The sequence below is a fragment of the Netta rufina genome (genome assembly GCF_964035555.1).
Source record: "Netta rufina genome assembly, chromosome: Z".
NCBI classification, from domain to species: Eukaryota; Metazoa; Chordata; class Aves; order Anseriformes; family Anatidae; genus Netta; species Netta rufina.
The window spans coordinates 68,731,830-68,758,951 of record NC_140126.1 but is presented as its reverse complement, the minus strand read 5'-3'; the positions used below and the strand labels follow the sequence as shown (position 1 = coordinate 68,758,951).

The 27,122-nt window shown below is 45.4% G+C and overlaps 1 protein-coding gene across 1 annotated transcript in view; it reads left to right on the top strand.

Annotated features, from left to right (window-relative positions):
* Positions 1-862: 862 nt before the first annotated feature.
* Positions 863-27,122, top strand: part of MUSK (muscle associated receptor tyrosine kinase) — a 48,716-nt gene continuing 22,456 nt past the window's right edge. Inside the window, exons 1-6 of the mRNA XM_084305781.1 lie at positions 863-1,032; positions 4,675-4,801; positions 7,996-8,147; positions 9,653-9,780; positions 10,298-10,439; positions 25,288-25,412. Coding sequence (XP_084161907.1) covers positions 954-1,032; positions 4,675-4,801; positions 7,996-8,147; positions 9,653-9,780; positions 10,298-10,439; positions 25,288-25,412 — 753 coding nt within the window. The 5' untranslated portion in view covers positions 863-953. The remainder of the gene's footprint in view (positions 1,033-4,674; positions 4,802-7,995; positions 8,148-9,652; positions 9,781-10,297; positions 10,440-25,287; positions 25,413-27,122) is intronic.

Below are 27,122 nucleotides of genomic sequence, written 5' to 3'. Positions count from 1 at the left end.
AAGACCATATGATGCATATGGGATAGGAACAGGCAAGACTGAGTCATTGAGGAGATCTCCTCAAGACTAATGCTCCTTTAAACCCTCCTAGAAAATAAGCTCTGACTCTCAGTCTTTCACTTAAAACGGAGATGGATGCAAAGGTATTTCTGACGGATTAACAACACCAGTAGCCAACTTGTGTATTTTCTTCCAGCATTGCCTCTGCCTGTGCCCAAATCCCCTGGGAAGCTGCTGATGTTGAAGTGGAATACTCCTTTCCTCTCAGGGTACAAATGCCACTCCTTCTGTGGCTATTCCCTTGTTTTAGTCTGTTTCAGAACAAGGATCTGCTTCCCCAGTGCTCTGCAGCAGCTCCCAAATGGGGACAACTGCCTTGGCAAAGGAGGGCTCTTACAGCTCCCCAATGCCAACCGCTCCCGCTGCAGTGAAGATATTTGTTAAGAAAAGAAATGCCATCAGCAGGGCAACAGGTGGTATATATTGCAGCAAATCATTAAAGGGTTATAATAAGACAGTGTGAGAGAGAGGAGGAAAAAGTGAGAAAGAGGGGGCAAAGCCGAAGGAAGACCCTGTGGCAAGCAATTTTTCAGCCACAGCGTTTACTTGGTGCTGAATGAAAAGCCTGCTAATTTTACAGCGCTGGGGTCATGTATGGCCCTGGAAATGTGCTCGCCCATTGTACTCCTCACTGTTTGCTTAGAAGGAATTCAGAAGGGATTTGCTTTCTCTTGTTTCACGAGCCCCACATTTCCACGCTGCCCGAAGTGGATACGCACCAGCTGGCCACGTCCATCACCACCGCCGGGACAGAGAATTCCTGATTATACTTAGAGTCACAGACTCGGCTCCGTCATTAGCGGGGGAGCACAGCTCGCACACTGCCATCCGAAATGCAGCTGGGGAGCTCCACTTGCCTGGCCTGATAGCGCCGGACACTCTCCGGACCAAGGATGAAAGACCTGCTGGTGGTGCCCCTTGGGCACGTCCTCACCCTGGCAGCCCTCAGCCTGGCCGAGACACTTCAGAAAGGTTTGCTGGGAGGGTTTACACCCTGCTCTGCTCCTGCTGAGGGAGGTTTTGCAAAGGAGAAGGCATCTCTGGCAATGGTGGGGTGGGTGGTGTTCCCTGAAATGGGCAAAAATGTACTGGTTTTGTCTCTGTCTGTCCCGTGGTCACTTTGATGCTTTTTGGATAGCAGGGAGAATAATTCGTGTCTCTCACTGATTGCTGAGGAATAGCAGCGAGACCTATTGCAATGGGCAGTGGAGAGCTTTGGGTTCAGCGCGGGTGGGATGGACGTGTCCTGTGTGGGCTCACAGGTTTCCACTGCTGGCGGGATGCAGTGCTGCTGAGACCAGGGCTGGTGCTGTCCCGCCTGCCTATGTCTGCCTGTGGGGTACACAGCTTGAAGATGACGCTTTAAGGTCCGTATAGGGCGTACGTATAAATACAAATAAGCAACTTCTCTGTTGCATGCAGCAGGGTGTTACTACACCTAGTTTCTCTCCTGCACAGACATGCACACACATACCTTTAGCCAATGCATGAACTGAAAAATAATATGCTCAGAAAAGTCCCTGAGGTACAAAGGGGAACACTGTTTTTCTGGATTTGCCGTCTGGTAATGCTGTGGACAAAGGGATTGATTGCACACTGTCAGGAGACATTCTCAGCATGCCAGAAAATGTGCAGCTTCAGTAAAAAAAGCAAAAAAAACCCTACCTGAAGGAGGATATTGGTAGTCACCAGTTAGGCCCACATTGCTGCTCTCATCCAGGTGTACGGATGAGAAAACATAAATACAAACAACAAAGCTAGAAATCAGGTTGGCCTAAAAATGGGAAGAAAAAAATATTTCCTTTTAATAAAAGCTTTTGAAATCAATATGTCAGCTTCTTTCCAAGGCAGTAACATACGTTGGCGTACCCCGCCGTTGTTCCAAGTGGTGATAGCGTGGGACTGGAGGGACAAGAAAACCAAAGAGGGAGGTGATTGCTTCCCACCCTGGCGGCACAGTGCAGTGAGGAGATAGGCATCTGTTCCTAAAACATCACAGGCAGCTGCATTGCCACGTCCCTGGAGAGAGGCTGCGTGTGCGAGTGCAGCCCAGGGGTACCCCACAGAGGCCCTGCTGGAAGCACCCCTGAGCATGGTTGTAGGCCAGAGGAGCCTGTGACGCTGCAGGGGAGGCTTTGTTGGCTTGGCGTCTCTTGTTTTAAAAGTGTGAATTCAGACACCAAACCAAATAACCTGGTGGCTTCTGGTGGGTGGGGGGCGGTGTGGGATTTGGCTTTCCCACAGGCCCCGTGACTGCCCTTTGGTTCATTTTGCTATCTTGGGTAACTACAGCTGACATCCAGAAAAATGGCACCAGAGCGGCTTTGCAGATGTATAGCTTAATTGATTTTCGGTGTTATCTAATCCCACATGGCTACCTAAAAATGTCAGAGAGCCCCAACGCACGCACACGGAAAGGTCAGGGGCCACTTCTATATACCGATAAATATATATTGTACTGTTTTGATTTTATTTCCCTGCATTAAAATCTGGTCATAAAGGCGTCGTAAGTTTTGACTGCTCTCCTGAGAAGACTGAGAGCGACGCCAGTACCTGAGCTTTTCTGACGCCTCTTGTAAGGAGGCAGCACCTCGGCCATTTTGGGGCTCCCTTGCTGCAGGTTGACAAAATGGCGGTGCGCTCCACCGCTCCCTACGCCCTGAAGATACACCACGCCACACGACTTTTGGGTTTCTGTCCCACTCCCATCGCACAAAGTGAAAGGAGTACTGCCTTCGCCTTCCCTGCTGGCCCCACATTTTAATTTTAGGATAGGAAATGAAAAAGATGAAATGAGAAGATTGCACACTGCTGTTGTTATCACGGTCATTCTTCGAGGCCGTAGAGTTTAGGGTGGTAGGTGTAAAACAATGTTCCTCTCCTGTTTTTTACTACAGGTGATAAAGGATTGTGGACAGTGCGAATCTAACTTTTTTATTCAAGTGGCCGTTCTCATTGTGACAATGCAATTATAAAACTGGTTGCTTTGAATTTTAGTTAATGTAAGAATTTACATTTCTCAGGGTTAAAAAAGCATCATTCCTAAGATCAAGGCATGTGGACAACAGCAATAAAAACATACAATATAAAATTAGATCATAAAACTCCATTTCAGTCAGGCTTAATTCCACCAAAACCTCATAAAGTCTGTCATGAAATAACAACATCTCCTTTGAAGTAGACAGGATAACCATCGGTGCAAGTTATTCTCCTAAAACAGCTGCCAGTTACAGGAAAATTTAGGCTTTCTGAAAATTTTCCACTTGGTTTTGCTAGAGTGGGATTCATCCGGGATGACATATAGATACTACTTCTATCTAGTGTGACCTAAAATGACCCAATAAATTGCAGCCTGTTACAATTTGAGACAGTGATCTCAAATAGTGAATCTGACAGAGATGTGTTTTAATTAACATTTAGATAGTATAATCATTAGTGCTACGTTAACTGTAGCTTTAAGATCTTTCTGTATAAGTACAGCAATTACCCGCTTTGCAATCTGAAGTCATATAATCTAGAAATGATTATTGAGACATGTTTGTTCTGATGACAGTTCAAAAGTGTCAGGACTTTTGCATAAACCTGTTACTGGAAGTCCATAATTTTTTGCCCTAGCTTCGTTCCAAATGAACACCAATGACAATCTAATTTTACCCCCATGATAATTAAAAAAGAATTAAGGTAAATGCTTTCTATTATTATCATTCACTTATACTGGAATTCCTTTTATTTAACCATTTTTTTAAAAGAGGAAGGTTAAATTCGTTTTTTTTTTTTTTTTTTTTTTTTTTTTTTTTTTTTTTTTTTCCTGTACCTAAATCTTGTTTTACTGAGGACAGTCAGCAGATACAGTATCGGAAGGATTTTCCTGTGAAAAAACAGACTGTATGCCAGATACTGCTATAGGAAGAAAGGAACAGGAAGATTCTTGCATCCGCTGAGCATTTGCAAGGTGGTGTTTCAGGGACATGGTATGAAACTAGTTCATGTCAGCACAGCTGTCAATGAAATTCAGCCCAACAAATATTGGATGCATGTCCCTTGCAGCCATACATTAGAAGTCATTCATGTGTCTTGGGATGCAAAGGCTGCAATGCATACCATGAGCAGGGAGAGTGATTCACTAGGCATACCCTTTGATCCTTTGCAGTCCTGCTTAGAGACTTTTACCAGGGTGATGGAAAATGTTTCTAAAGATACATTCAAATAATGCATGATGACAGGTCTGCGATAATAAGTGTCAGACACAGCTATTGCACTTTTAACCCTGGTGCTACTTGGTTAGAAAAGGTGAGAAAAAGACAGGGTGTGCAGTAGTCATGCCGTATATCTGGAAGAACTGATGGGCCTTTAGGAGTCTGGTTTTGGAAAAACTCCCATCTTGTATACCAGGGTGTCTTGTACCCTGTGGAGAAAGCAGAGGGGAAAATTCAAAGCATGTGGTCAATGACAGCAGACTGCAGGTAGCAAAGGCAGGGGGACCTCACTTACAGCAAGCATGTGAAGGCTGCATGAAGCAAGGAGCCATCTGGTGACCTGCAGGGACACCTCTGCCTTGGCCACCTCCCTCTGGGGTCAGTGAGAGGTTTTCATATTTTCTTCTCCTTTGTGCAGCCCCCTTTATCAGCACTCCCCTGGAAACTGTGGACGCGCTGGTGGAGGACGTCGCCAAGTTCGTGTGCGTGGTGGAGTCGTACCCAGAGCCAGAGATCACATGGACACGCAACAGCATTCCCATCAGGTAGGGGGCCGCCTGGCCTGCTCCAGGGTCTCCTTCCGAAACATGTGGTGCTTTTTTTCATGACAAAGGTGGCATCTGGAGGTGGGTCTGCGGTGGGGGAAGAGGTCTGTAATTATTAGTGAATCTGTGTTTCTTAAGGAGTGATAAGAGCACTCTGGGGACTGCTCAGGCATGTGGTTGGCAATAACAGAATGAGAAATCTGCTGTCAGTACTCAGGGCAGGGAGCCTGAGCTCTTGCTGTGCTATGTGCTTTCTTAAAGTGAATGTGAAAAGCCATTTTCTTGGCCACCTGGGCTTGTTTTCAGTGTATCTGTGTCGATAACACTATTATGTGGCCTTGAATTTTCTCTGAATCTCAGCTCTGGTTATGTTTGAAGTATCTGTCCTTTGCAGCTTCACACTTTGAGTTGGAGACAGTCGGTTTCTGCTGTGAGTAATGCAAGGAATTTGTTCTTCAGCTGCTCATGGTGCAATTCTCTCTCTGTTCCTCAGTTTGCTCCTTTACAAAGGATGCCGTATAATATTTAAACAGAGCATCGTTGCCAGACTTGCTGCCTGAGTTTCTGCAGTGTGCTTGGAAACTGCACAAAAGGGGTTGTATCATGCCATTCTTTGCTTCTGCATCTCTGTGTTGTGAACTGCCAGATGTTAATGTCCAGGCATTGAAGTGCCTCTGAAAAAGGCAGCCTTGGAAACATGTTAAGGAAGTTACTACCATTGCTGTAGGCCCGTTGCTGAAGACAGGCTCAAGCAAAGCAAACTGCACCCAGTCTTCCAACTCTGAAACCAATTCATATTTGCCAGATGGCTTCACATCAGTTTCTTCTTCTTGACTGCTGTTAGTGACTGTCTCTGTAATGGAAAATTACAGAATGATCTCTACATAACGCAGTTCTGTTCTCCAAGGCTGATCTCCATGTAATGCAGATAGTCAGCTTCAGTATGGTTCCCCCTGTTGGGGTTGCAGACCAAGAGCACCCTTCAGCACAGTTCAGGAGACTCCAAACAAGCCATTAGCAGGAAGAAGTTTTGCTGCTAGGAAGCCCATTTTAGAATAGGAAAAGAAAAAAAAAAAAAAAAAAAAAAAAAAAAGGATTTCTGCATGTATTGCCTTCAGAAATCTGATTTATTGCCTGCAACAGAACCTCATCAAAGCCCTGTTCCTAACACTTTTGATGTAGGGTGGAGGTCCAAGTTTCCACAGATGTTATTTCCACATTAGGTCACATTCCTCCAAATTCCTTTTCCATTCATGACACCATGCCTGAAAATCCAAACTGGCAGAGGAAGCCATTCATGCAGGGCCATGGAGATGACATGCCTTTTTAACCCCAAGACCTTTAAAATTTCACTCTTCTGTTGTAGGATCATATGAAAAAGTGTTAATTTTTGCCCCAGTCTGCACTTCCAGAAGCCCAACACACCTTTCTAAATCCATCCCATTTTCTCTGAGACACAATGGCTCAATAGCAAAATACCAATCAAAAAGCTCTCCTGGAGAGCCCAGCTGCTTCATTGCTTTCCCACATTTGAGACATCATTCTGAAGCAACATGAATAGCAACAACTACATCACTTTCCCAAATCAGTGCTGGCATTAATAGTTGGTGCTAGTGAATACACAAGCTTGGGCCAAAGACAAGGCAATATCTATCTTTGTTATTTTCCAAAAACGTGGATGAAAGTATTTCACAATAGAAAAAGATCAGATCAGGGGACTTTTTTTTTTTTTTTCTGGAAAAAAGTATAAATATATTTATGTGTGTGTATCTGTCAGACTTCAAAGGGGCCAACTACAGCAAGCAATAAATAACTGATAGTTATTTTACTTATGAAATTTTCTTCTGTTGCCAAGGTCCAAGCACCCCGAACAGACAGCTCAGCTAACCTTCAAAACAATGTGGTGTGTAAACATTCGGCTTCAACGGGAGTAGTGCCAGGACAGAGGCTATTGTCAGCACTATTTTTCTGGAAGCTCCTTTACATGTTCCTTTTGGTGTCAAAACTTGTGCAAGTAGCCTGGTGTGTCCTGGGCTGACCTCAGCCTGTAACACGGCGAGTGGCACACGCAGACTATGCAGTAGCTGGTGTTTATGTTTTTCAGCAGTGAAAGATGAAAGGGGACATCCTTAGGCTTCAGGTATTTTATTTGTGACAGCTTGGGAGACAGTCCTCTAGTGATTTTGCTACTACTTGTTGGAGTGAATTGCATGAAAGTCCTTCCAAAAAACAGCGACGGTGTGAAAGTCAAACATGGAGGAACTTATGAAATATTATGCAGATTTTCTTCCTCTAAGGTTTTACTGTATTTTTCCAGTTTTGCAACGAAAATCAGAGAGCAGTCCTCTGCTTTCTCACCATCTGTGCTTCTCTCTCTCTCTCTCTCTAACATGCACATGCACACACAGCATACTCTCATTTAGAATTTGTCTTTGATCTGTAGATTTCTCTGCAAAATCCCGTACCTTTGCTGATCAGACTTCAAGGCTTTTCTGGACTTCTCAGAAGTCCCCAGGTTAAATCCTGCTGTCATTAAATTATAGCTATCCTTACATCTTCTAATCTTTAGATGGATTATTTTCTTCAGTACATTTCTTTCTTTCTCTCTCTCTCTCTCTTTTTTTTTTTTTTTTCCCCCATAACAACAACACTTCTATAGTTTCAAACAAATAAGCAAAAATGCTCCCAGACACAAAATAGACGGAGATAAAAATGCTTGGGTTTTGGTTGCTGTCTTTTCTTTTTCACAAACAATCAAAATATTGCCAGAAAATCATACCTTTCACGGAAAACAAAAATTCTGAAGAAAGTTTCTTTAAAAAGCTTCAGCCACAGCCATTTCCTGCACAGGCAGTCCTTCCTTGCACTGGGTGATTGTACCTAAAACAGGACCCACCTGGATTAAGGTTACTTGTGCCAGATAGGGTGCCAGAGAGTGAGCCCTCCTTGCTTTCCCAGACATCTGCTGGAGGCAGCATCGACACCATGCTGGTGTCCATCAGGAGCTGCATGGCTGAGCGAGGACCAAACCAATTATTAAGCCCCGTCCTGATGTTCTCGGTGCTTTTATTTGTCTTTATTTGTCTGCAAATTATTTTTATTTGTCTGTAAATGGGAGGTACAACTTTGTGGTGCCACCGGTCTGTGGACACAGGTGCAGTGCCCTCTCCAACCACCCATGCTGTGCCCTGCAGGCTGTTCGACACCCGGTACAGCATACAGAGGAACGGGCAGCTCCTGACCATCCTCAGCGTGGAGGACAGCGACGATGGGGTGTATTGCTGCACGGCGGACAACGGGGTCGGCGTGGCCGCCCAGAGCTGTGGGGCTCTGCAAGTGAAGATGCGTAAGTGGGAAGGCAGCGGAGCTGACAGCAATATCTCCTCGCCAGGATCATCTGACTGTGGTGCTCGGCCTATGGTTTGGGGGAAAAATTGCAGTTCTTGTGCCTTAAAATATAAATTCACCTAAAGATGAGGACGAGACAGCTGGCAGCAGGGGAAGGCACAGTGTGAAGGTGCAGCTGAGAGCCCGAGCAGAGCTCAGGGTGACCCACCTTCCACAAAGGGCTGTGCATGAGCCTGGCCAGCTGCAGGCCCCTGGGGAAAGACATGGCATGTCACACCATGTCTTTGGGACGTGCCATCCGTGGCACTTTGAATGGCACCAGGACTGTTTGTGTAGCAGGGGATTAAAAAAAAATAATTCTTTGATGAACGCCTGTTGAACAAAACTTGTAAAAGCAGCACAGCTTGATAGATTGGCCCTTTGTTGCAACACTGCTTAAATCCCCTGTGAATTTTAGACACCAGATGTCACCAATCAGATCTGTGGCTAAGGATGGTAAAAGCGAGTACACACTGTTCAGATGTTCTTAAGTGAAGTCTTGAAAGGTCTGGAGCATCATTGTGTAAATCTCATCATCCCCTTTGGGGAGCAGGGGCCTGGTTTTGCAAAAGGCCATGCACGCTTTGGGCCTGGTCAAGCTGAACTCACGTGACTGTGTTCATTTACACAAATGATGAGCCCTCCACAAAGGAGGGCTGAAACACCTGTTTGTATAAAAGGGCTTGTTTGTGCTTGTGAGCCTGATGCTTCGGATTGGGCAGTCCTGAGGCTCTCAGCCCCCAGTCGCCTGCAGGCAGGTATTGCTCTTTGAAATATGATTTTCTGCTGGTATGGTAGTGCTCCAGAGAAGCAAAACTCAGATCTCCCAAAATGCTGAGGTGGAGATCTTTTTTACTGTAAACACAGTCTCTTTGGGTAAAAGAAATTTAAATTTGCCCCACATTAACTTTAAGGGAGTTTTATTTTTTTTTTTTCCTCTCTGTAAGGATCCTTTCTGCTTTTTACTGGCATGGTCATTAATTCTTCAGTTAGCAACATTAATTGAGTTTACATGCCCTTCTTGGTGACCTAGAGACAATGTCAAATTAAAACCATTTCAAAACCAATTCACCCCATATATGAGCTTTCACACAAGGCATTGTTTATGCTGAAAAAATGTCAAAACCTGGAATGCAAACATTCTTCAATATTGGAAATACTTTTATCTGGATCTGGATTTCGGCCCAGACCCTAATTCAAATGACTGTCAAACTCCACTCCTGAAAATAAATGACCCATGCAAGATAGGTGCTTTTGAGTCCATATACTGACACTCTGAATGCTCCACTTAAGAAAGCTTTTACTTGTCAAAGCAGCTCATGCCCTACCAAGGCCTGTCTATCCTTTAGCTACAGCAATATACAGAGAAAGCAATAAGAGATTTTGTTGACATTTCTGAATTTGACCTATTCTTGTATCTCTTACCTTCAGTTCAAGTTTAATTTTTGCCTTTTCAAATTTTAGGACCGAAAATAACCCGGCCACCTCTGAATGTGGAAATCATAGAAGGGTTAAAGGCTGTTCTTCCATGCACAACAATGGGAAATCCAAAACCTTCTGTTTCATGGATCAAAGGAGAAACCGTTGTAAAGGTGAATAGAGAATGAAATTTCAGTATTGCTGGCTATTTGCTAAAGGTACTGTGATAAAATATTATCATAACTTGCAGCTTTTCCAAATTCTACTTGCTGGGAAGAAAGCATTTGGAAAATACTTGGCTCATCTCATAAATGCCAGCATTCACCATAATTCTGTCTATAAACAAAATATTTTCAGCGTCTATATTTTACATTACTTTTATTACTACTAAGCATGGCCAAATGCTGCAAAATACATTTGTGAGTATTTTCATAAATAAGATCTAGGGAGCAGCTTGGCTAAGATTGAGGGCCCTATGAAAGCTGTAATTTACTGGTCTGCAAAAATAAGCATGGGCCAGTATATTGTAACAGTGCTGAGCGGGAAGAGCTGTCCCCAAATTCTTCAGTTGCAGGGCAGCACAAATCATTTTTACGCACGCAAGCCCAACCTTTGCAAGTGGACATTTGGTGCTGTTTGTGGACGGGATGTACGTAAAGCCCTCACCTCGGTCCCTTCTTCCTCTGCCAGGAGAATGCTCGCATTGCTGTTCTGGACTCGGGGAATTTAAGGATCCACAATGTTCAGAGAGAAGATGCGGGGCAGTATCGGTGTGTAGCCAAAAACAGCCTCGGCACAGCCTATTCGAAACCTGCGACAGTGGTCGTGGAAGGTGAGTAGAGCTTGCACCGGCATCCAGCTCTTTGCACTGACCTTGCAAGCATACACAATTAACTTGTATGAAGCTGAAGTACCAGCTTGACGTGGACAAAATCACCCTAGGGTGACTCAAGCGGCAGAAGAAGGGAAAGGAAAGGAAATTACAGTGAGAAACAGGAAGTTTGTCCATTGCTGGTGGATGGTGAAAGAATCATTGGCTATGGCTGCTGTGGCTCTGGTGGGAAATTTGTCTGAGTAGGGACTCCAAAATCTGTCTACTGATTTTCCCTTTGGACTGAAGCTTTCCAAGAGGGCAGCTTGTTTCTTGTTTGGAAGGTCTCACCAGAACTGTCATGGGTTATACACTATGGCTTGTGGATTGAACTAGTAGGAAGCTGATGGCTCTGGAAACTGGCTGCAAGGAACCTGGTTGGAGCCAGCTGCAGCTCCAAACGGTGCAGCTTTATGTGTGTGTCCCTTCCATTTCCCTCTGATTTTCCATCTGAATTGGTTGATTCTTCACCTAAACAGAGCTGTTCTTTTTGAGGACTTACACATTTTCTGCCCGCTAAACTGAACACCAGATTGATTTTTCAGTTTCTGGTCTTTATGTGCTCAGTATCCTTATTTTGTTTACGGAAGATGTTTGCTCTCTGGTATAAATCATAGCCAGTTTCATAGTGCTGAGACCAATGGATGGCAGGGGCAACCAAATGTAGGCAATGAAGCATTCATGGTTCCTGGATCCTGAAAGAGAAGTTGGGTTAAGCAAAGTTTTGCAGAGTGGGAAGAGGAATGACCAAGTCAGTAGATGAACTCTTTTTTGTTTCATTTTCAGAATGAAATAATGCAAAAAGTGAAGAGAAGGTCTGTTTGCCTAACAAGCTTCAAAAGATTGTTACAGTTACATTTGGCCCGAGACTATCAGGGGTTATTCAGGGCACAATCCCGTTTCTAAAAGGACCATTGACATTCTTCTGGAAGGAGGGTCAGGTGTATTAGATCTGTCTACAAATTACTGTAGACTTGCTGTTTTCCTAAAGAATGCATTCATTTTCCTTTCTTTTTCTAATATTTACATGTACAGACTTCAAGTATGTTCGAAATTCCTTAAATAGCTAAATACAGGAAGGTAGCTGTTCCTAATCTAGATTCAGGACTGTGTTTCTTCTCAGCTCAGAGTGATGAGGCAGGCAGACGGTACTCAGGTGTGGCTCAGTACAGCCTTGGACCTAGGTTCTGATTTGGCTCCACTGCTGAGGGAGTGGCTGAAAACTAATCAAGAAATGACTAAGGAAATTGCTCATTGCCATGCTGGTAGGCCCCCCCATTCCATGCAGAAGAGCCACAGGCACTAGGGCTTTATTGCTTGGATCTGCTAGACTGGGTAAGGGAATCTTAAAGTGGGCTGGAACTGCACCGAAATATGGCCTGTGAAGGTTGATACCTTGTTTTGTCCCTGTCTCCAGAATTATACAGACGAATGTTAATTCAAGGAAAGGCAAATTAATCCCCCAAATATCCTACTTGCAAAGGAGAGTCTCTGTGTGCTCTTTTTAAAAGGAAAAAGATTAGTTCTTAATTAATCAATGGCATCTCAGTGCTCCCGTACAACCTATCCCTTCATGTTCCCTCCATGTGTTGTGTTCACAAAGCAATGCTGTTCTCTGGGCTCGCCTTGGTTTTTCTGGTAGGGCACCCATATAATACACCTTGTTTCAGGCTACCACCCAAACTAGACTGATGCATGTTTGTTTTACTTTTTTGGCTCCCAAAATCCAAAGGTAATAATCCTGACTACAGCTTACTGTGTACACAGATCTCTTCCCCTCACGGTATTTTGGATCAACTCTCATGAATATTTAAAATACAGACCTACTCACATAACCGTGTATGCATGCGTGTGCACACACACATGCTCAACCCCTTGCACACCTCTTTTATAGGCTGGCTCACCCAGGTTATCATTATTTTTAGTATTCCTTCCTTTATACCCCCTTAGCATCAGCATGTTAAAATAGATCCATGTCAATAATAAATTAAAACAACTCAATGCAGGAAAATCACAGTTCAGTTGGCCTTCTCTGAGCATTCATTAGGGCCCTGTTTTCATAAAACTTAGGAAAACACGCTGTTTTCTGCTTCTCTGTAATAGCGCTACAACATTTTTCCTTAAAACCTGCTGTTACCACTCACTGGAGTTACCACCCTGCATAGTGTGGCTTAATATTAAAATAAAATGACTTACATGGCTTGTTAACTATGAATATTTAATCCTGAAGCAAATGCCCATTCAAAGAACTGCGCAAATATTTACACCTAGCTAAATCAAGATCAGGCGGGCCCTGATATCTGAAAGAAGTTTCTAATTTTCTGTTGTGAGCTTCCATTTTAATGAGTTCAGCTCTAGTCCTGCAATTAGTTCAAAGTGTGGAGGCATCCAGCTTTGGCAAGGCACCCTCTGTGATCACAGGTACACTCTGACATGCTTTTAAATGACTTGGTGAAGCAGTGCCCAGAAACAGCAGCGAGTCTCACATATATGAGACCCTCTGCGCTGGGTCCACCAGCTCAAACAGCTGATGACAGCCTTGGCCCCCGTGTTTGCACTGGTGAGGTGCCTTGCAGTCCTGCTTCTTGGCTGGTTTCTGCAGCCCAGGGCAAAACAGCATGAAAAATGCTACTGTTTTGATTTCCCAGATTGTTCTTCTCTCCATGAGGTTTTTCCTCAACCTTTGCAGTACTGGCCTCTATTTATTACTTTTAAAGCAAAGTGGAAATACTTTGAAAGCTTTGTTATTTTCAAAGCGAAGTGTAAATAACTTGAGCAATGGTTTTAGGGGAAATTTCTGGTGTGGCTCTGGTCACAAAATGGAAGGCAGTGAAGGGTTTTCTTAGGGGAACTGATCTTTTGGTTGCTTCTGATGTCAGCCAGGGACTGGGAGGGAGGCGAGGGTCCTCTGCACTCTTCCTGATCCCAGCAGCCTGCTCCCTCTCCTGGAGTGGGCTTCGGGCCCCTACATTCATGTGATGAACCAGTGAACTCTCATCATTTAATGAGCCTTCATACCCAGAACTGGGTCAGGATTTTAATTGAAAGGGTTGAAAAAGCCTGTCCATTCAGACTTTTTTTTTTTTTTTTCTTTTTTCTTTTTCCCTCCTTTTGCTCCAAGTTCAGGGCAAACCCATGTGCATTTGGACAAGTGATGGTGAAATGTTTTCTCTCCTTAAAAGGCAAAATCCATTAGGGGCAGAAACATGAGGACAACAGAGGTGGCTGCTGACAGCAGTGAGTGGGCAGGGGAGGAGGGGACCATGGAAGCCTTCTCCACAGCACTCTGCAAAGCAAAAGAAATGAACAATGGCCTGTTTGCTGGCCCTGTTAAAATTGGCATGTGAGGATGAATTCCTGTTGCTCACGTACATTTGGTGGTGGCTACAAGAGGTAACATGTCCACTGAGATAGAGGAGCGATATTATCATCTCGGCCGCTTGCCAAGAAATGTGTTTTTAATTTCCTGGAGACAGCATTTCTGGCCAGCAGTTTTGTATTCATTTTCTAACTTAATCATTTTTTCTAACTAGCAGTTTAATCGCTGCATTATCTGTTTTGATAACGAGCACTTCTGCTAACCCTGGAGTAGAAGAGCATTTATATACTGCAGTATATAAATGAAGTAGTAGCTTGCCAAAGGACAGGTCAATATTTATACAAATTTCCTGTTGATTGCTGTACCAATGAATAAAATGATTCTGTGGCCGAAAGGTTGCTGGATGAATTCAGGATTCAGGGCTGTGGTAGAACAGAAGTTTTCACTTGCTTATGTGACTCGCAGTTCCTTCACATATTCAGAGGATGAACCTTATTGACAAGATGTTGGCTGAAATAGCTAAGGGGTTTTATCCAGCTTTACCAAACGATCTCTGCTGTGGAAATAAATAGGAGAACAGCTATTGCCTTCAGCAACGTTGAGAGTTGTCCTCAAGTGCAGAAATTCCCACTGATGTCAATGAAAGCTAAAGGCAGGGTGCAGTCTTAAGCTGTGCCAAGAATGTATTTCTTGGCCCTTGTCGGAGCATTTGACATCTGTGGGGTCTGCATGGTAGGCAACATTAGTGAGACGTCCATGGTTTTTCCCTTCATGTACTGCACAGCTGTAACACACGCTACAGAGCAGGAGGAATTTTCAGTTTTCATTGGTATTTGCTGTGACATTGATCCAGGCCATAAATAGGACCAGTCCAACAAAAGCTATGTGAGGGCTCATCAGGTTCAGCTTCTGGGCTTACTGCCTAAAACTGCACACCCTCTGCAGTCCACATGGCTTGCCATGTGTAACAATGATATTCTCCATACCCATTGTGGATAAATTGCATGTCACTGAAAGGATAAATTTAAAGCTACAAGCTCTTGACCAGTGAGAGGCATGAGATTATTTCCATTTGGGCACACTTGTCAAACAGAGAGGGAAGCTGCATTTTTTCACTTTTATTTTTATTTTTTTTAATTTTTTTTTATTTTATTAACACATGGAATAAATTCCTCCAAATGGTTTTACTTTGCTGTCTTGCAGTCTTTTTCAGCTGTGGTGCTTATAACCATTATTCAAAGTATATATAATTCCTGCATCAATTAAGAAGCCTGTATGGCAGAACAGCAGGGAAACTGTACATTTTGTGATGAGTTACAGGCCTGTTGATCTGGCTCTGTGTTCTGGCAGTTTTTTGCTCTGTTTGGGAGAATGCTTACTGTTCTCCTTGGGAGAAGCAAAGTGTCACTTCATGAATAGGTAGAGAGGACTTCTCTCCTGCATGGTCTCCATTCTTAAAAGCAAAAGTTTCAAAACAAAATTGAAAAGTTGACCATGAATTATGTGCAGTTTAGAAGGAACAGCTGTTTTTAGAAAAGGTGTAAAAATATAAACCAGATGCTTCTGTAACAGGCTAATTTATTTCTACAGCACCAACTGTGGAAAGAGCATCTTCTGGAAGCGAATGGTGTCACAGACTTTAAAATGTGCAAAGGCTTGTGGTGGATTATATAGTGACTGAATTCAAGGTTGAGTGCTCTGTGGAGAGGTGTCCATCCATTCCTACAGCAGCATGCATGTGGAACTCAGGTCTTGTAGGAAGGTGATATTGGTTCAGTTAGTTTTTTAGCCTGGCATAGTGTTTTTTTTTGTTGTTGTTGTTTTTTGTGTGTGTGTGTGTGTGCATAATTTCTGAAAAAAAAAAGAAAAAGAAAAAGAAAAAATGTTTTAAGGTTTTTCTTCTCCTGAAGGTGAGCAAACCTTCCTTACCTTCCTGTAGTGCCTCTCTAGGTGTTGTACCCAGCTACTGAAACCTCCATTATTCCCAGTTTGCTCAGTGATGCCTTTTCAGTTTGATACCCTGAATAGAAAGGAAAAAGGTCATAAATTCATGGCCTGTCATGTAAAAAGGAAAGATCACATGGGTGGCTCTGGTGGTTGTATACTGAGTTAGATGTACCTCCATCTTGTGATTTGCGTGAAGTTGATGTTGATCTCCAGCCTGTGGCACCAGAGAGTCATGGATTTTTGGAGTTTTGGAGTATACTGTGTGATGAGGTTTAGTTTTTGAAGTCATCACTGCACAAAGGCAAGTCTAGAAATCAACAACCTTAAATCTATCAAGAGAGAAAGGAAGAAAGAAACAACAAAAAAATAGCTAGAACAAGTGCAAGAATATCCAGTGTGCTTGTCAGGAAACTAACTGTATCCTCCAGAGACTTCATGATATTTTTGGATCTAATCTTTACAGCTTCCAGTTGGCATTGATTGAGGGCTACCGATCCTTTATCCAGGCAGTCTCCTTCATCCCTCTTTTGAAATGTTCCTACACAAAATGAAACGAATCAAGAGCAGAAGCGATGCTCCTCAGGCTACCCTGACTTAGATATTTGTTTTTGTGTTCTAGCTCTGGTAGATAGAAGTCTTTTCCTGCCCGCAGCTTATTGCTTATTACTAGCTACTAAAATAATACTCTGCCACAGGCCACAAAAATGTTCCCCTATAAGCCACTTGTGAGAGCTGCCTGAGCCTTAAAAATAGGAAGGTCTTCCTTGGAGAATCATCCCTTCAAAGGGAAGGATCTACTAGAGCATGTGTAGACTCAGTCTAGATTTTTTTTTTTATAATTGTTTAATTATTGGGCACAGTGAGGGGACAGCAGTGTATGTGCCAGCAGAAAGCAGTTCCTTGGCTATGTATTTAACAGGCTGCCATCAGTAAGTGTAACACACTAGATTCCTTTAGCTGTTTTGTGCATCTCTTCTGTAGCCTTGGGACAAATTTGCATCACCTGTAAATCAGCAGACGAAAAAGTTACATCGTATTTCACATCACAGGAACGAAAATGTGCATTTAGTCTAAAGGACCCCTCAATTCAGAGGGACCACAGTCTGGAGATGGGTCCGATTTCAGATGAGAACTGACTCTGGATGTGCCGTCCAGAAAGCTTTCTACACTTTTGTGTCGACACTTCTGCGCTTGGGGCAGAGGAGACAGAAAAGGGAGGTACCAAGATATGACCTCAGCAGCTGGCTGGGACATTTCAGGTGAGGTGGAAGTCGACCCATTGCCAAGAAGCAGACTGACAGTGCAGAGCTGACATTTTGTACTTCAACACTGGGCTCAGTTTCCCCAGGGAAGCTCTGATACTGATAGGGAGAAGGAGCAGGCAGGGTCCCGTGGCAGTAAATGGGGAATATTGCAGGTCATTGTTAGCACTGTGAAGGGTCTGGGGGGAGGGAGCACTGCAGGGAAAGAAAACAGAACCCAGCTGGCCTCTAATTGCACCAGAGTAATTGTCTGGCCTCAGCGGGGTAGCGTGGGTGTAACTGAAAGCCCAGAATATCCCATTAAACCTCCTCCTGCCTGCTGCAGTCACCGTCGTCATCCTGAGGTTCTCAGATGCTGCAGATACGACCATAGCCCTAATTACAGGGTAACGGGGCAAGCCACAGGAGAAAGAGAACAGCCACAGACCTTCTGGAAAGGAACACGCAAGCATGAACCATTCAGCGTGCTCCTACTCTGGTGTGGCGTGGGCTCAAGGTGTCTCCCACCTGCCTCCCAGTACCTTCCAGTGCCTCCCAGTGACTGTCAGTGGCCTCCGTGGAGGAGATGCAAGGCAGGCTTCCTAGGAGCATTTGGTTTTAACAAGTAATGTACCAGCAATCCTTCTTTAATGGGCTGTTTCCTTCTGCAAAAACCTCTCTCTCCTGACAGCAGACCTCTGAAGGACACTTTAAAGATACATCAGTTTCTCATATAATGGCATGAATTGTGTTTTAATAAAAAAAATTAAAAAAAAAAAATCCCTCTATTCTGCAGACTGTGTTGGGTAGCTGGGAAGCACGCGCTTCCTGCACAACAAGGAGAGTCAAGGACAGAGAATATCCACAGCTGCCAGGTAAAGGGGGGCAGAGCAAACAGAGACGATTGTCCTGAAGTGACTGTCTTTTCAAAATGAGATAACAAAACACAGCTGAAGATACAGAAAGGAGGGTTTTCCAGGCAGTATGGAAATTTTGTAGGATCTAGTTAAATATCTACTTCTGGTAACGTGCCTGTGGGCCAGTATCCCTTTTACTCAAGGCTGTTGACCCCTGTATCCCAAGGACCTCTCCCACCTTTCTCATTCAGGGAGCCTTGTGGGAGATGAACGCACTAACTTTTTTTTTCCCACTATAACTGACTCTTCCAGATAGTGCAGCACTAGATTTTGGTCCTAGCCAGTTCTAGAGTGTTCTAGTTTTATTTTTAGGGTGCCTAGGGTATGAAACAGTGTGCCGGCTGTTGTGCTGCTGTGCAGGAATGGTCCCTGCACATCCCCCAGACTGAATGCAGTTCCTTCTGGAAAGGACATCTCAGACTCAAAGATAAGGAACAAGGATAGATCTCTGTATTTGGAGGATCCATTAGAGTTTTCAGCATTGAAACCCAAACAGATGTGAGAGGGAGAGTGCTATGATCATAAACACCACGGATGAGGTGAGGAGGGAACAGGCCATTTGCTGCTACCCGCAAACAAGAAGCATCCTAGCAGCCAGCATGAGCAGCACTTTAAGACAGACAAAAGGAAGTACTTTTCACATGGCATGCAATTAAATTTATGGCACTGCTGTTACCCGCCGGTGGAGACCAGATGTCAGGACGCTGCAGGGCTTATCTCAGCTTTGGGTATCCCAGCAGTGCCTGTCATTGCCTGCTGCAGGAAGACTTTTTTGTTTTGCCATGGAACCGCCCGAGGTGATCCCACTAGTTGTTGCGGAAAGGCAAGCACCTCTTTCCCTCTCTGGACTGGTGTCCAACACAAATGGGTGGACAGAAGAGCTGCTATCTGATTGAGGAGACCAGCAACTTCTGTTCTGGTCTTGCAGGCGGCAGTGGGTAACGGCAGAGATAAACGGCGCGTGGTGTGTCTCGATATGGTGGAAAGCCAGATCATGGAGAGATCTGGACGGGTCTTTCCTTCAGAGAAACCAAACACATCTATAAGACGAGTACTGACATGAAAAGAATTTCCTCATTCATTTCCTTGGGAAGTAATTTGAACACATTATCCCCGCTTGTCCTTGAATCTGGTGTTTGCTCTGTATATAGAAAAGAACACTTGTACAGAACAGGTTTTATATAGTTACACAGGATATAAGCTATCTATTTACATTTTACTCCTCGTTATTATAGCTTTGCATATTTGCATGGTCTGCTTCTAGGATTCCAGAGACATCCACATGCGATGCAAAGTCTTTCAGAGATGAGAAGTTCCTGTGCCGGCCAGTGCATTTAACATTCAGTGAGTCCTTCTGCTGATGCAAATTGTCCCACTATCCATAAATCTTGGCGCTCACCCTAGAATAAGGTTACCTTGGAAAGCTATTGCCTTGCTAAGAAAAACTTGCTTTGATATTAGATACCAGAGCTGAGAGTCTGAAGGCATATGCTTCAGGATGGAGATGTGGTGGTTTCCTCCACCTCCCTGCCATGCACATCTCAAATTGTCCTGGCCGTCCACCTCATGGGGTTGTTGTACAGCCTCAGGCCCAAGGTTGCACGTCTGTACATTGCTGTGCTGCCTGGCCTGTGTTGCACGAGGTCCTAGAGCTACTGCAAGCCCCAAACAAACCTCCCAAATCACACATCAGGAGCCAGAACAGCTTGGAGATTTCGAGATTTTGTAGAAAGTGTTGAAATTTCAAACGCATTGGTGTTCCTGTCCCAGATTAGCATGATAACCAGCTGAAGGGCAGCAGTACAAATGGGGCGGGCTGATGAAGCACTGCTTGCTTATGGCTCTATGCAGGCTCTTGTGTAGGGCCAATGCTTAATATTGCTGTTGCTTTAGAAATAATATAGGGGTTGTATGCATTTCATACAGCATTCGTTCTTTTTTTTTTTTTTTCTTTTTTCCCCTTGGATAATTTCTATGCACATGGTTCTCTGGCAATAAGCACGTTTGGATGAGGATTAAATAGAAAAAGGTAAGAAATTTGATAGAGATAAGTGGAAGTGTCTCATATCAGCTTTGCCTGTGGTGATTTGTTCCTCTTTGTAATTACTTGGTAGGCTTGCAACAAGATAAACTTTGCAGGGTTTGATGAGAATTTCTCAGAGATCAAAGCGAAACTGACCTCACAGTTATCTCGGGGTTTAATCATCAACCTCTCAGCTTCGGTCGGGGGTGGGAGGGTGGCAGCAGGCTGTGAGCAGCAGCCAAGGTACACCGTGAGCTGTTCCTGTACAGAGGTGTGTGGTGAGCCGTGCGTGGAGCCCGCCTCTGGAGCCGCTGCTGGTGCCTGCTGAAAAATTTGTTTGTTCTCTGAGCCGGGATCCAGCCCCACCGTGTCAGCTAGCAAGACTGTGCCTGGCTTGTTCAGCCCGGTGCCTGGTGTGCCACAGGCTGCAGCACACAGAGTTCATCAATGAATGCAACGTGCAGTGGGTTTTCAGGCCTGGTATCTCAGGAATTGTTGGGATTTTGCAGGGACTAATTTGAAATGTCAGAAAATACAAATGCTGCGGCTTTCTGTGTATTTATAAACATATTTTCAGACATCCCCTTATCTCTCGAGAACGGGAAGGAAACCGTAGCCCCTCTGCTTAGTCCTGCTCCTTGGCTGTCTGGCTTAGGTTTGTCAGGAGGAGTGAATGGATATGAAAGGAAGGAATCTGGATGGAGATTTAGACAACTGGCTTTCTTACTGGCACAGGCTCCAAGCATGTTGGCACAAGCTTACGGTCCTGCAGAGCACATGGGTGGCAATCACAGACGATTTCATGCAGATTAGCAAGCAAAGTTCCAACCTGGAGAGCCCCTCTGCAGGGAAGGAGCTGTTTCAATCTGTCATGCTCCAGGTATGAAGCAACTACAGGAACATTGGCAAACAGAAACGAAAAAGTGCTTACAGACTAGTTACCAGGTGTTTACATGTGAACAGTGCGGAGGACAAAGGATTAGTGTGAGGGAAGTTCCCAAGGTGATGTATACCACACCAGTTCTCCCAGCAGCATGGACCAGAGGAGAATGCTTTTAGCTCATGGGAGCTGCCTTAACCCGCGGCATCGTGCAGCACAGCTGGCAAGACTTTTCAGCATGTGGCTTCCGTAACCACCGCTCCTAAGGAGTGAATTCATGCCCGTATTTACAGGCTGGGTTAATTCACGTAGGTTGGCAAATACTGATTGTGTTCTCCTGGAAGCCAAGGCCCAACCAACGCCGGTGGAGGCATGAGGAAAGCACCACCACCTCCAGCCCCTGTGCTTGGCGGGGCCTGGTGCATCACAGCCAGCATCAGGGCCTGCAAAACCCACCCACGGCGGGTGTCCTCCCACGTTGGGCCTGGGGGTGAGGGTTTCGGTGGGCTGGGGGCTGTGGGCATGGCTGGGCCCTTTCCCAAAGGCGTCTGCCAGGCCCCAGCCCACCCGTGCTGCTGCTGGGGTGCCAGTGGCCCGATCCAGCCTGCTTTAATGGAAAAACAGGCCTGACCCAGGCAGGCGGCAGCATCTGCCAGGACTGCTGGATGGGGCTGAAATCCCCTGGAAATGAAAGACAGCTCTGCCAAAGGCAGAGGGAGGGCGAAGTCACCTGGAAAGAGTTAGCTGCCCAAAGCGGGGGGACCCTGCTTTCATCTTTTTATAGCACCAAAAATTTCGTGACTGGGTTAAAGCCCTACTGTTTGGACTGGATGCTGTTACCTAATTCTCAGAAACGAGAGCAGCTGGCCAGGGTACAGATACCTCCTAGCAAGCCCCATAGCATGCAGCACATCATTTAGCAGGGCTGTAAAAGAAAGGACATTTATTAGGGGGCTTGGGAGTGAAACTGAGTGTGCTGGCTGGGCTTTTAACTGGCCGTGTTTCATTTCCAGCTCCTCTGAGTGAGGCGCTCTGTTTCACTTTCTGCTAAAATAAGTAAGTAAATAAATGGAGCACTCTCCTCCTGTCCTTCCCACCCCTGTTTTGGCATACCCTTGTGTAAATCCCATGCCCAGACCCTGGGAGTCTCCACATGGATGCTGTTAACCTTGTGGTGATGCTGCTCAGTGGGCGAAGGTCCGGGCGAAACCCACATTCAGGAGGATCCGAACAAGGCAGGCTTGTAGCCGAGGTGTAAGAAGTCATCTGATTGCTGGGGATTTTCACTCTGAGGCACAGTGAGAACAAAATGGTGCCCCGAGCCCAGCAAATAATGTGAATTTTGCAAGCATTTATTGCCATCTCCTGTTCCTCCCTCTTCCTGCCTTTCATCCGCCTATGCCTCCTTAGGTTGCTTAGCCTGGCACCACCAGGGTCCCCACTTCTTCCTCTCCTTTGCCTGACTTCCTCCATTTATCTACAGGACAGATTTTGTCACTGGTGCAGATGCCATGATGGACCTCGAGCTTGTTCTGGTGGCCGTGCTCTGCTCCTGGTGGAGTGTGACACGGGCTGCTCACACTCAGCCCACCCTGTTTTTCCCATGGCACCTGTGATGGGGCTGCAAAATATGGTCAAGGGTCCCACCACATCCCCTGGATGTCAGCGCAAAGCAGTGGACGCAGAGGGAAGGATGAAAATGCTCAAGGCTTTTGTTTTTTTCTTGGTGGCTTCCCAAAGACAGAGACCTTTAGAAAATGTTTCCCTGCGTGTGCCTGTCAGTGGTGCTGGAAAGGCTGTCAGGACCTGAGGAGCACAGCCCTTGCCCTGGGGAATCTCTCATGAATAAAATAATGTAATTTTCTTTTTTACAGTACTTCTGTTAAATATCTAAACCTTAAGTAAAACACTTTAAAAAAGCAAGTAAATATAAATACGTTAAGTGCTAAATTATGGAATTTATAAATTGTTGTAACTACAGAAATGCACACAACAGTGCTGAGGGAGCTTCCAGCCTTCCAAGCCGTGGAGATCAGCCTGTTCCTCTGTCAGCCTGCCTGCAGTCAATCAGCCCAAAAGCCATCCTCCCCGTGCTGGGCAAGACACCTCTGGTTCTTGTATGTACCACAACAGAGGCAAAGGGCCAGAGGCCCTTTCCAAGCCATCGAGGTGCCCAAGAGTGGCCTGGGGAGAAAACCCATCCAGGGGGAAAACACATCTTTAACAACAAGTCTGCTTGATGTGCCTTAGCATAGATGAAGCTGACACTAGAAACACATTAATATATATCTTCTGTCGCGATTTTTCCCCCCATATTTGTTCCTTTATGTTGTAATGGTGTCATGCTTTGCCTCCCCTATGCTCAAGCCAACAGTGCCTTGGCTGCTGAGACAAGTACTGTCCTCAGTGCGTGCCTGGGAACCAGAGGAGCAGGATCCAGATTTTTGCCATCCCCCCCTGATGGGGACCACACTTGATCTTGCTGTGGCTTTGCTCCCCATCCATAAACCTTCCATGTCTGTTGAAAGGTGCCTATTTTTTTTCCCGTCTGACAACTCCATGCAGATTTTGGGAGAGCAGCAGGTACAGGGGATAGCACGCATGCCAGCATCAGATAATGGCTAATGGAGTGCTGGTAACTTTGGCATTAACGAGGCTGGATCAGAGCAGCAGGATCAGAGCAGGCAGGGTGCTGGTGACACGCTGTGTGTGTAACAGCAGCATGAGAAGAGCATGCAGGGCCATATTCTGGCTTTGGGATTTGATGTGCTGGCTTCAGCAGGAGCCATGTGCACGTAGCCGCTGCCAGAGGACTGGCCCAAAAGTTTAGTGTTTCTCCAAATGAAGTATAAAAGTAATTATGAGCTTGGCCCACAGCGCTCGGGGTGGAATTCACAACCATCTGGTGCTAATGGCCTGGAGCGAAACCTTGGGAAAAGGCTTCATTTCACTTGTTATTCTTCAGAGGAGTCCCTGGCCATGCACCAGGTAAGTGGCACCTGTGGGGCAGTGTGCAGGGGGAATCAGGGAGCTGAGATCAACACGTGTCCTCCTGCCCTTTCACTTCACCGATGCTGAATTGAGTCTTCCCAAAAAGCCCTGCCCACTGAATGGCTGTGCTTCCACAGAGGCAAAGTTTCTAGGCTGACATGTATTCCTGGTGTTGCCCATCCACTAAAAGAAGCTGGCTTTAGGAGCTCTGTTAACACAGAGCTCAGCTTTGCACAGGCCGAGGCAGGATGGAAGGAGTGTGTAGAAAGTGAATGCTTTTTTCATTCCATCTGACATTTTGCAGAAGAAGCCTTCCCTGCTGTTGATAGAAGACATCCCAAAGGCAGGGACAGACTTTCAGTCTGCCAGGGGACCCTCACTTGTCCCCTCACTGCTCTGCTTTGTAGATTGGGCAAACAGAGACACAAAAGAGTGTGATGTGGCCAGGTATTTTGGTGAAAGGAGCCATACAGGTCGCAGAAGTGGCAAACAGAATATAATGCTTGCCTCAGAACTCCAGGAGAACCTCCCTTACTAAAATCTCTGATGGAGATTTTTAGTCATTGCTGTGCTTCCCAGAAGGTAGGGAGAGATCATTACTCACTAAGCATGAGAAACTGGAGTAAGAAATGGCACAGAGCTATTCAGCCTGCTCAGTCTGTACAGACTTTCAGGCATCTCTGTTAAAAATTTTGGGTCAAAACTCAGATGTTCCACATGGGAAATGCCTCTCTTCTCTGCTTTCCTCTATGTGGTCCAAATAGTGCATCTGAAATACAGCTTGTGGAGGCCATAAGAGCTGTGTTTCTGGATTAAAACACATTTGCAGCAAAAATACTTAAGGTCTTCTCCTCAGAAAAATAAAAATAATTAAAAAATAATAATTTTCTTTTCTGGGGAGGGGAAAGCCTTGTCTTCAGACTCTCCAGTAACCATATAGCCATAAAAGAAGCAGTGGAGGTGCAAAGTGACTTTAAAAACCTTATTCCTCCCTGCAGTCTCAGCTTCCCAAAGCCTTTGCAGGTTGTGCCCCCATATGATGGATGCTCTCCCCCCAGGACAGGCACTCACGGCATGGAAAATGCCAGGGTTTGTGGGTATCCACCGTCAGTCCTACTTGCCACGACCTTACGGAGGAGCGTGTCTGACCCCCAGCCTTCACATTAAGTGGCCACCCTGGTGGTCCCCTGGGTGGTTTCGAATCGTAACTCACCTCATATTCAGCTTTCCCCTTGGTTTCTGCACAATGGGGCTGTGTATAGATTTCCAGAGGTAAAGTTTTGTCTGTAACGTGTGGAATACAGCCACATTGCCCTCTTTCTTTCTCTTCCTCATCCCCCTCCCAAGACTGTCGCTTGCTGGGAAGCCTGTGCTCTGCTCTGCTTTTATTCGCAGGGATTTGGCCTACTTCAAGGCCTGCTTGGGGATGAAACACCCCCACATCAGAACACCCTCAGCCGTTCAACTTGGTGCCTTTGTCTTCTCCCGCAGTTTTTGCCAGAATACTGAAGGCTCCCGAATCCCAAAATGTCACCTTTGGCTCCGTGGTGATGCTGCGGTGCACGGCGGCAGGCGCTCCGGTGCCCACCATCACTTGGCTGGAAAACGGGAAAGCTGTAAGTCCTCCTTTTTTTTGGCCCTCGTTTCTGCTCCTGCCTTTCTCAACACTTGCTGTGTGATCATGCCAAGGCTGCCTTGTCTGCTCTCTGCAGTGTTCTCGCCTGCGAAATGCTCTCCCTTGTACCCAAATGTTGCACAGGTTGATTCGCTGTGATCTGGAAAGCCAGAGATGAAGGATGCTTGAGATGCTTGCAAGCTCCTCCTGGAACGGGTATCCCAGGGGACATCATAATGGGATTAAATTTTTCTGCAGCCACCTTTCCTGGCCTTTCTCCTAACGTGCTAACAATAGCATGACAAAATGCCTTATTTGACAAAATCACATAAACCAAGGCAGTGAAGTAGAGATAACTTCTCTTGAGCATACAGCCTTTGGCCTGTATGTGCCCACTGCTTCTTACAGGGAACTGATCCGTGGATTAATTACCCTGACCATTTAATGTGGGTGCCTGCTTTGAATTTGCCTGGCTTCAATGTCCATGTGTAGGCCACTTGGCACCTGGTATTGCCCCCCCAGGAGTGCAGCTGCCCACCACCCTCACAGCAGCTCTCCAGCAGGAGGACACTGGACTCCTTCCAAGCCCCTCTTTGCCATGAATTTCCTCTAGTCCTCACATGATTTTGGTGGTTGTGCTTTATATTCTCCACGTTCCTCCAACAGCGTTTTTAAAGCTGTGTGGCCCTGAGGCACAGTGCTGCAGAGGCAGCTGTGTGCCAACCAGTGATTTACCTCCGCTCTTTCTCACTGCTCTCCCCACAGCCCTGGATCCTTCTGGCCACCGGCTGGCCATGGCCATTCCTGGTGGCTTGCTTGTCCAACAGGACCAATGAATCCTCTCATGGAAGTTCTTTCCCTCGGGAGGGTACCTCCATCCTGCCCCATCTCTCCATGTATGAAGACTTGTTATTAAGGAGCCTGGTTTACTATGCAGACTCTCTCACCTTCTTCATCTCCACTAACCCTTATTGTATCTTCCACTCTTATTAGGGGTCATTTTCTGTATTTTAGCTTTTGTAATATAGCTAGATAATATTCTGTATTATATTCTGTGCTCGGACTTGCAGGCAGGTCCCTTCCCCTGCATCCATCCTCCAGATATCCTTGCTCTCCACTGCCATAGTCCTCTGGATTGACTACACATGTCCTTGAGACCCTTTTTAGCTGCCAACGACTATGCCAAAGGACATGCTTCTGTTCGTAGTCTTCACAGTTGCTGAGAGAACAAGAAAGTTGAAGAATTCAATGGTCTCTTTCTGGAAAGCTGGTGAAGGTCTTCTACCCTTTCTCTAAAAGGGCCTGAATGCATTGAGGACCTGTGTTTTGGGACAGCTTGTTTTCCTGGGGTTCTGGTGGGGTCTGTAGAAGAAAAGCATATTGGATGAAGTGGGAGGAATCATTTCAGACCACACCAGGCACTGCTCAGTGCTGGCGAGGTTCTGGGGAGAAAAAAAAAAGTAAAAATAAATCTGAGCAACACTACAATTAAAAAAACAAAACAAAACAAACAAACAAACAAAAACATTCTGAGTTCTCATCCACCTGAATTGACTTGACATAATTGGCATAATTGGCATAATGTATTGTGTAATGCCAAAAAATATACCTAGTCCCCGCATTTGCATGGTGACCAGCATACCACCCATCTATGATGCCATATTTACAATAATGATGTTGGTCTGTTGATTAAGGGATTTCTTCCCATGCA